This window comes from Adelges cooleyi, unplaced genomic scaffold (genome assembly GCF_023614345.1).
Source record: "Adelges cooleyi isolate 19-005CV unplaced genomic scaffold, UGA_ACOO_1.1 ACOO_flye_CR_arks_rails_tigmint_CR_PRNA_108, whole genome shotgun sequence".
Taxonomy (NCBI): Eukaryota; Metazoa; Arthropoda; class Insecta; order Hemiptera; family Adelgidae; genus Adelges; species Adelges cooleyi.
In genome coordinates, this window is record NW_026095761.1 from 3,343,516 (window position 1) to 3,354,182 (window position 10,667).

General features: G+C 32.3%; 1 protein-coding gene across 1 annotated transcript; it reads right to left on the minus strand.

The window, feature by feature from the left end:
* Positions 1-3,008: 3,008 nt before the first annotated feature.
* On the minus strand, positions 3,009-6,208 carry LOC126840555 (homeodomain-interacting protein kinase 2-like). The gene is made up of 4 exons (XM_050576391.1): positions 6,186-6,208; positions 4,995-5,383; positions 4,300-4,709; positions 3,009-3,233 (listed from the first exon to the last, which is right to left on the minus strand). The coding sequence occupies exons 1-4, from the start codon at positions 6,206-6,208 to the stop codon at positions 3,009-3,011; spliced, it is 1,047 nt and encodes a 348-aa protein (XP_050432348.1).
* Between the last annotated feature and the right edge of the window lie 4,459 nt (positions 6,209-10,667).

Here is a 10,667-nt window from a genome sequence, read left to right on the forward strand (position 1 = left end):
AAAAAAAACGAAGCGGCGAACAACATGTTTAGTAACTGTTTTTGACACGTTGATTTTTTACTTTAAAACATAATTATTTTTCTGAAAGTAACATAATGTTCAGTTATTTGCACAACTTGAGCAGACCACTTAAAGTGTTTGCGATTCATTAAGAACAAAACAATCGATTACTCTTAAAAAAATTAGAATGATTTAGTAGTTTTTATTTTTGGAGACATGCATTTTACATTTTTGGTATTTTACAATATTCCAATTTTTATATTTTCCAGAAATCTACCGACTATTATTGCTTAACCGGTAACGTAAAATTTATATTTAATTCACTTTTTAAATTGAGAATAATTTTCCAAAAATGGTAACTGGTCAATGACCAGTTTTGGTTGATTTTTTTTTTTAATGTTATTAAAGTTTGAAACTAAGGACGGTAAGTGGTAAAATTGGGAAAGTTAATTAGAAATTGGAAATAAAAATTAGAAAGAAATTAGAAGTGGAAGGCGTGCAACTAAATGTAATACTGCACTCCATCCTTTTTACAATTTTAAAGTTTAATACATTTAAAATAATTATCCAAAACTGGTTATTGAATTTTGTTAGAGCTTGTGTTTCAAAAATTTCGATAGAGCTCTGTAAAAAATTAACAAGGTGTATATAATATATTTAGTAATTTCACAATATTTGAAAATAACACAAACAAAATTTGTTTTCAAGGAGAAAACCTGCTAAAATTAAAATTATTTTAAGAAAATATAAATGTTTAATATCTTAATTATAAATAAAATATAGGAAACAAATTCTTATGTCATTATAAATTGCGAAAAATCAATTAAAATAAAAAATAATGTTATCTAGAAATTCTACATTCAAAATCCTCTGCCTACCAAGTACACAGTATTAAAATAATAATATAATCTTTGCTATAGGCACGTGGTCAAAAACGCTTATATCATAAACTCCAACAGTATACTATTTTAAGATTTTCATTTCATAAAAATCATAGCACATAGTTTTATGGACTCCGTAAGCAAAGCCAGTTAAGCCGGGGAGTATGTGATACAGCACGCAAGCAAGATAAACAAGCAATAAATGTAACACATAAGTTCTAAACGACATGTACAAATTTGATAAACGCATAAACGAGAATTAAGAACGGTGCATTCACCTCGCAATAAATAAAACAAATTCATTTTAAGAGAATAACGAATAAAAGAAAAGATTTACAAACATTGTTAAAAATTGTAACTTCTTATTTATTTATTAAAATTATAGTCATAGCTGACAGAAATATTATTAGAATAATAATTGTAGACCTTACGATTAAAATTATTTCTATAAATTCTAAGACTTATTTTTTTATTTTAAGACGAGTTATTGTTAATTATAATATTAAAAAACAATTATTTTTTTTAATTGTCTGATCAATCACCGTTTGTGTAATTTGTAAAATTAATTTTTTTTCTGATAGCTAGTACAGCACAAATATATCCAAGCCATAGTAAGGTGTTGGACGCGACTTGAAAATAAATCTAAATATGTACAGAGTACACTATTGTGTGTTTTTTTTTTTAAGTAATCTGATACAGTTGTACCTATAATTGATGGACCAAAACGTATTTTCACAAAATTAGCAGATAGCTCAAAAACACCCATCACTGTAACTACTAAGTACTATTTTGGATTCACGCCGAAGCATGAGTTATTATTCAAGTCAACGAAAAAAAAAGTGTTGGCGTAAAACTGTTTTTAAAAGAATTTTTTTCGTCGCCGGTTAACGAGACAAATAGGTTCATTCAACCGAAAACTTATTGTCTGTGTTTTAGGACCCTTAAGGGGGCTCGAGAGACTCACGTTCCTGGAAATTTCATGAGTTTTACAGGTACGGATTGTTTGACAGAAATTATATACTTGGAGTTTGAGCATTTGAAAGTATTTATTGTATATTTATAACGTATGCCAAAATGTCACCACCATCTCTCATTAGTGTTTAAATAATAATTCATTTAATTTAACTAATTAACATTATTTATACATTTATTATATTATTTTCTGTTAATATAAAATCATCTAGATTAAAACGGTTGATTTAAGTGTTATCATCATTAAAATTAGTAGGAATTAATTTTAAAACATTTTTTTTTTACTTAAAATTATCACGGATATATACATTACACTACTCGGCAATACGATTAACAAATAACACTATTATCAATTACATTATCAATGAAAACGTTAATGGTGCACTCCTTCCAGTGAGGGTGTTGAGTTTTCATTTCAAACTGGTCTCAAAAGTAAGGTAGGTCTAGTGTTTATTTTATCGATAAATTCACTGTACCTAATGATAATTATGAGCTTAAAAATTAATTTTTAGTATTAGGGTGGATACGGTTAGGGTTTTAGTTAATAAAGTTCGACTATAGATTTTTGGGAAACCTATTTTTAGACCTAAATCCTTAAAATTTGCTTGAAGAAGTGAAAAAAATAAAACAATTCTATCCCCTCTAAAGGAAAGGGGTTATGATATTTTTTTGGTTTGTCAGTGTTTATCGGTAGTACTATTCATGACGAATATTCCGTACAAATGTGAAACTAATTGGACTATTTTTCCAAAAAAAGTTATAGACCATCGTAATTTTAAGTTGAAAAAAATGTAAAGTTTTGGTGTGTTTTTCAATTTCGAAGGGGGGGGGGGGTGACTTTTTAAAATGTTTGGCCCAATAAAGTACACTTTTCTGGTCCTATAGAGTTGCTGCACGAAGAAATCGGTTGAGCGATTTAAGATATCGCGTATGTCCAGGCACGAAAATAAAAACACATCATTGTAAACACAACAACTTCTGAGCTCCGCGTGGAAGCTGCTAAAATGTGGCGAAAAATGTTTCATAAAAAAAAACGTCGTTTTATTCCAATCAAAGTGTTCGTTGAAACGTAAATAGAAAATAAATTGGCGAAGAAGAAACAGTTAAAAAAACCGTCGGCCAGGACAATGCCGGTTTGTGCGGTGATGGCGGCAGCTAGCCTATGTCGACGCTACACTTTGTCATGATTTCCACGTTACTCTTGGTGACGCTGCTGTTGGGATACTTGATGAAGTGTCTCATGGTAAGGAACGGATGCGACAGCGCTTCGGCAGCCGTTATCCGTTGGTCCGGCATCGCCGACAGCATTTTCATTACTAAGTCGGTGAACCATTCGGCGTCTTCGCGGTTTTGCACGTGTGCAAAGCCCGTGCTGAAACACTGAAACAAGACTTATTATTATGCGTTAAACGGCAGACCGTGTTATGCCCTTCCATTAGTTTAACGCCCATCGCCGCGGCATTGCTGATCGTTCCGAACGACCGTGGTTAAAACTATTTTACAATAAACACACTCGCACAAAATAGGAGAATATATTATTATTATTCGAAACGCGGTTAAGGTGGTTCTGAAAATATATATATATATATATCATGCCGAGCGAGCGAATGTCTAGTCTTGTACGCCGCATTTAAGAATGCTATGCTAGCTACAATCCGTCAAAAATGACAGCTAGAAATTAGCCGTTCATACGGTTTGATATTAAATAATTGCGTGTAATCTATCGTGATTGCCAATCACGATTCCTGTTCGAAATTATAGATAGATCTGCGTGACGTACATTTGGCTGGACTCGGCAGACACAAACACATGCTAAATGTACCCGTCTTCTCTCCCGTCCCGTCCCCATTATCATTCTTACCACCCCTCCCCTCCCCTTCTACTTAAAATCGAGCCAGTAGTTTCAGAGATTATCGTCACGGTATGGGGGGCATGGTCTAATTGAATCTACGAGTTTACTGGCCGAGTTTAGTGAATTGGAAGTGCTATAAATACATTTAAACATATTCAGCGTAAATTTGTATATTTTGCTGGGTGTATATTGATAATTGATCAGCCGCCTCTCCTGTGCTTTCTATTTTGCAATTATTATCCTCGCCAGCTTGTAGAAGATTCCAAGCGAATATATGTTTTCTTGAGAAGTTACTCTCAGGTAAAATAAACTCACCATATCTCCTTAGTTGCATTATTTCCGAAGTCCTTTTTTTCCCCTCACGTAATAACTATCCATTTTATATTCCAATATTTACCACAAACTATCCTACAAATGAACCCGCTGCAAGAAAGATGCGGATTGTCAATTTTTAACCATCTTTCTCTTCTTTGTAATATTGTACTGTCTTGTAAAATTTCTTTTATTTGTTATTATCAATATGTCAAAACTACGTTTATACGTGAATACTATACTCATAATAAATAAAAAATAAACGGTTTAAAAGGAACTCACTTTAAATCGTTGCCAACCTCTGGACAGCTGATGTGCGTGGAAATTCCGATCGGGTGTGTCGGAACTTAAGTAGTCGGGCACGGGAAGCACAGTGGTTATGACTCTCATAAGATGCTCCTCGTCGGTCACCTCGAATAACTTGACGCCGGTCACGATTTCAGGCATGATACATCCCAACGCCCATATGTCCAGAGCGTGATCCAATTGGCCGCAAAAGCACACTTCGGGGGCGCGATACGAGAGCGCTTGGAGTTTTTTGAAGAGCATTTTTTTCGCGTCTTTCATTTGAAACGCCCATCCGAAATCGATTATTTTTACCAAATAATTGTTGCATATGCTCGCGCAAAACATTATGTTATCCGGTTTGAGATCAGCGTGCACTATTCCCATGCTCTTCAAGCCAACCAAACCTGTAAGTATAAAAATTGTTCAAGATATTAAAGATCTATATTCAATACCGATTGGCAACAGCTACGCAAAATGTTCTTCTTCGTGCCAACTATTTGGAGACGACCATGACGACCGGCCTAAACCTCCATCTTCGCATACACCAGCAGTGTATTTTCTCTCATTTTGTCCGCCATCGAAGCCATGTGCCAATGCTACCAATCTAATGTCATCTTGATTCTCTCTCTCCGCACATAACCAAGTGAAGCCGTACACAATATCAATAATTATCGTGGTATAGTTTGTACCTTGTGCGATTTGCCTGACCACCGTCCTACACACGGACATGGGAAGTGCGCCCACGTTGTGCAGAACCGCTTGCAAAGTAGTGCCCAGCCTTTCAATGATGAGACAATTGACTCCCGTCTGCAATTGGACGGTATCGATCAGTCTGGCGTATCGCGACCGTAACGAGCACCGGTTCAATCGTTTCATGATTTCCACTTCTTTCAAAAACTGATAATGGTCCAGGGCGGAATTCTGTTCTTTCAACACCAAAGCTTTGATGACTACGGCTTGGCCCGTGGTCGAGTCAATGGCGTGGAAAACGCGTGAAAAACGACCGGAGCCCACCAAATGCTGTACGTTGTACACTGTCTTTGCGGTGCACACTTCGTTCGATTGAAATATCTGCCGACTAAAGCAAAAACACAATACCCTTTTTGAGTCGTTCGATACCGTACGAAATAAATAGCCTACCGCCATCATACCTATATTGATGGCAAAGGCGCTTTCCAATAATGTATTAATATAGGAACTAATATTATTTGCTTATTTTGCACCTCACTGCAGTAATTATGGTGTACAAACCTGTTATAGAATCAATATTATGTTATATACAGGTCATGTTCACCCACTACTTGAAAACTGGAAATATGCCCGGGTATTCTTAACTTGAACGGTGTATAGTAAAAAAATAAGTTAAAAAATTAAGCTTCGTTTTTTTTATCGTATAAAATTGCGTTGTTCATTATAAATAATAACGACGTACTAATAAAATGTTTCAAAAGTCAATGCCTATCGACGAATACTTATTAAAATATACAAAATTGTATTACTATACATTTACACATTTAGACAAAGTAGTTTTTCACATTAATCCAGTTACTTTTTGTTTTATATAATGACACAATATTAATTTCGGTAATATTGTTTTTGTTATTAGGGTAAAATATATAAATACATTTTTAGTAATCTACAAAAAAATATGTTTTTAATAATATTAACAGTCAACACTTTTTATCATAAATTATATATATTTTTTTTTAACATTTGGGAGTTTCGAATAATTTATGTTGTTCAACCCTAAAAAGAAGATCGTCTACAGCTATCGAGTTGAACATAATATTATGGACTTAGCGTCTCAATATGTCACGTGTAAAATAAAATATTAACTTTGTTTCGACGACAAATTGTATACAAAACAATATTTCACTTACGGATGATTAATTACGTTTGTCATTGTTGATTGCTTAGATAATATCAAATTCGTTGTGGCACGTGACATTAATTCTTTTATCGAACAACAAAACACAATAACTTCATAATCTGACTTGAACTTGTATGTTAAAGAGTTACAACCAATAATAGCTATATCTTTTATTATATGCAATACAATAGCGTACACTGTATGTTCACCGTGGTATATTAAACCAAATGTACATAACGACCAACAGGAAAATCGTGTGCCGGTATCGATGACTTACATTGTATTATTTATTTTTTACTATCTTATAACCAGGGAAGTATATTATTATCCGACAATAATAGCTGCATTGACCGAGTATCGATCGCCACGGATTAACGTCGATCAAAGAAATTATAAACGACAATATTATAAATTACAATTACTGAAAGAGATTTTACAAGAATAATTTGTTCAAAAAAAACAAATCTTAATAAACTGAAATAATTCAGTCGATTGTTGAATTTAATAATTGTTCAGATATAACATATTGACTGTTATAGGGATACGAAACATTAATTTAAAAATTAATAATAATTAAATTATTTAACATTTATACAACAACATATTATAATATGTTTTGTGCTGTAACACTGTAACATTAAACTTCTTAGTAATATTATATAATAGTTATTTGTTCTGAGAATTTTCCAGAAATAAACGTTTATTTTGGACATTTTTCTAAGAATTTTACCTAAATAACAATATATTTTATTGATATCTAATTGCAAGAAACTCGACGAAAATAGAGTAATTTTGGAAATAATTATTATTGTACCCTATATTAAACCCAGTTATATAATATTTTAGCAATTAAAGCTGAAATATAAGTTAAACGTACGGTTAATGTTGAAACATTATTATGTGAGACATAATAGTATTATAATTATTTAAATAAATGTTGTTATAATACAAATATTATAATAAAATCAAATGCGTAGCTCTTTTGAAAAAAAATTGTCGATTGGACTTTGTTGATTTCTGTTTTTTCATTATTTCCACAACACTTTCTATTGAACGTACAACATATTTTAAAAGCTGGGATAAAAGCGTTTTAATAGTTTGGAAAAAAGTCATTAACTACCTATAACAATAATTATTTAGCACCGCGGCGATTTATTATAATACCGTAGCACGTTTAAAACCAAAAAAACACACTGTTTTTTTTTTCTTTTAAAGGCTGACATTGACACCTTTATAATTGTAGTCGCCCTACCAAGTGTGCAGCTCTGTTGTCGACCGATAACACGATTAAAAACCGATCAAGCTAAACAATTCAGCTTGCAGAATGATTATTTAACACCGCGTGGAAACTGTATATTATCAATCATCGTATAACAGAGTATCGTTTAACACACCATTTTACATTGTTTTTGGGCGTGCTCAGTAATGCCATGTCGTTATCGTCCGCCCGTTAACGGTGTTTACAGACAAAGCATTAACTATTATACATAAATGCACGTTTTATAATAATATACTTACGGCGATACGAATCAGTAAAAGTATAAAGCATGTTTCATGGACAGAAGACCGGAGAATGATCGCGATTGAGACCTCTTTAAAGTATCAGTTACCTAACCGAATGGATCCACGATGAAGCTGCATCATATACGGTGGAAAAAGAATTGGCCAAATCATTTCCGGGATGGGACAATAGCTGGGAACGTACAGAAAACGAAGAGGTCAAGATTGCCCTTTACACAGAGAAAAGAAAATATGAAACAAGCCACATATCGAAATAATGGGGGGGGGGGGAAGGTCATGGTCATGAGAAATATGCGAGAGAGCAAAGTTTTTAAGACATCGCCAAAGGGTCTATTATTCCAAAACGCTCGGTAGTGCAAGAGGAAAATATTTTCAGATATGAGAGTTGTAAAATAGAAGGGTCACATCTGGTTTGTAATCACAATAATATCGTTTATTTTTAAAATACATTTAGAATATACATATATATAGTCAAATATCTTTACACACGATCAGAAATAATTTTAAAAAGCCAACACGGCAGGGATTGAGCATATCGCAGGTCTTCAGGAATTATAATAACTGTATAAGATGAAATAACTTAAAACATTATTGTACTTAGATACCTGAATGTCTCAGATACCTGTCATAGATAGCAACCTAGAAATTTACTATTTAAAGAGTGCAATTTTTGTTATTTGTTTATCGGTAGTACTATATCTAAAGAAACACTAATTTTTAACTAATTAGACATTTGTTAGTTAAAAAATATGTCTTTTTTTTTGTGTTGTTCAAGATTTAGAAGTGGAATAGGTGAATTTTTTTTAATTATTAGCTAAATAAAGTACCTTTAATGTAAGATTTCTGATCTATAAACTTGTTACGTTAAGTAATCAGTTTAGAATTTAATATTTATTGTAATTTTACACACACAAAAGACACACCGTTGTATCTCTCTCAGCTCCGCATCGAATGTCAAAAAAAATGGCAGCGACTCCTTAAGCAGCATTTTTAATGAAGATTTTTGAAGTAAACCAAAAAAAAAAAACAATTAGAAATTGATAAGCTTTCGTACGAACAAATATAATATTATTGAAGATAAAATTAAAGTCTATTGTAATGCCGAGTATGTTGTTAATTATCTCAAGATAAATTAATAATTATTTTCTAACTTGACTCGCTACCGTGAAATATTTTCCCAAAAATATGTGTTTGTTTTGTTCCTGTAAATGATTTTCACCCGAACAAATCTGAAACCACCCACGCCGAGCTCTCTAATTACACATAAGAGATAATAATTTATTTCCAAGTAAATCATTTGCAAGGTTTCGTTATAGGTAAGCACCCGTTTTATATAACAAAACACACGCGTGGTGTGTGGTACAGCAAAATTATGGCGACGCTGTAATAAAAAATTATTTATGTATCCACTTAACGTGGGTCGACGATCGCATAAGCCCGGCTCGAGCAACTTGTTGTTTTTCGAAATTATTCGGACGGCAGTCTCGCAGGTAGGTATATTGTAATGGAATTGTTAAACTCAAGTTCCCATAAAATTTTCAATTAAAACATTTTAAAAGTGTCTATTAAACCCTTAGAAACGCTTATGATAAAGTACTGCGGCAGTCACACTGTAAACATAATTAATATGTTATAGCTTGGCTCGTTTTTAACATAAGCCCCACAACAAAGATGGTTAAATTAACGTGGCTTTTCTATAGGGATGCCGTAGACTTTTTTATTCGATTGAAACATTATAGAATACCTACTTCTGTCATAGTATAACATTTTACTAGCCGGTATGAAAAAGGTTAAGGTTTTGTTGAATTTCCATATGAAAACCATTCAACTAATTAATAATTCATTTTTTTTTTTTGCGGCATATTTAAACGAACGAAAACAACATGGCTGATAACTATTTTAGTTAAAAAGGCAACCAAAAAACAAAAAAACAAACCCTCAACTACAGCTAAACTATTTCATATGATCGAAAACGGTATACCATAGGTATCTCGAGTATAATAATATTATACTTAGAAGGTATTTCAAAATATTCTATAATTATTATAAATCCTGATCTACCGATTGTATTCACTAATTTCATGTGTTTTCAAATGTGTTATTTTTTCAATTTTAAGCTTCGGCTTGAAGTAAACGCATAAATATTTCTATAGGTTTTAATTAAATTTGAATCCTTTCAGAGGTCCAAAGCAAAACTTTTAAAAAAACACTCACTTCAATAAAAACCCGAAGCTTAAGTGTAAACTATACATTACAATCAGTATTTCGTTTATCCCAAGTTGGTTTCAAGTATAGAATAAACTACAAATAACAAAGTTGAAGTCTTGGCTAGAGGATCGATGACTGCGTACGTACTCATACTTAAAGTTTAAACTTAAAAACGGAACAAACTATTTAATTACACTTGAGTTTCAAAATAGGAACACGGTGCCACGAGGGTTACTCTAAAGGATTGGCACATACCTGTCTAATGTGACCACTACTACCACATTGTGAACACACTTGTGTTCATTAGTAGAGTATATTTCGGTGTAACTATTTTAAGATGTAATTCCAAGTAGTTTACGTACATATAACAGTTTAAGAGCACAGTCTTAACAAATTCTAAACATAGACAATATAATAAAATATATTGTACAATCAGCTAATATATACTAAGAAATGTTTTTTCTTTTCTTTAAAATTTATCTTTCAAAAATATAATATTTGTTATATATAAATAAAAAAAGTTATAATCGCTAAAATTAATGAAAAAAATTGTTCGTTTTAAAAATGGAAGACGATTTAAAATGAATATTACTCGGTTTGGACTGGCCAAAGAAAAAAATCCAATTGTCGATTTCTTACAATAATGCTTTGCTAATAGAAAGGCAAAATAGTGTTATGTTTGCGAGAAAGCGCCGAGTGTATAATAATGTATTCAGTTTGATCTCTTCATGACCTATAGTAAGAATATAAACAAGTCGTTAAA

Coding starts and splice junctions, on each gene's coding strand:
- LOC126840555 (XM_050576391.1), bottom strand. CDS start 6,208: ATGACAAACGTAATTAATCATCC. Junction 4,710..4,994: donor GGTCAGGCAAATCGCACAAG/GTACAAACTATA, acceptor TTATACTTACAG/GTTTGGTTGGCTTGAAGAGC. Junction 3,234..4,299: donor GAGGTTGGCAACGATTTAAA/GTGAGTTCCTTT, acceptor GTCTTGTTTCAG/TGTTTCAGCACGGGCTTTGC.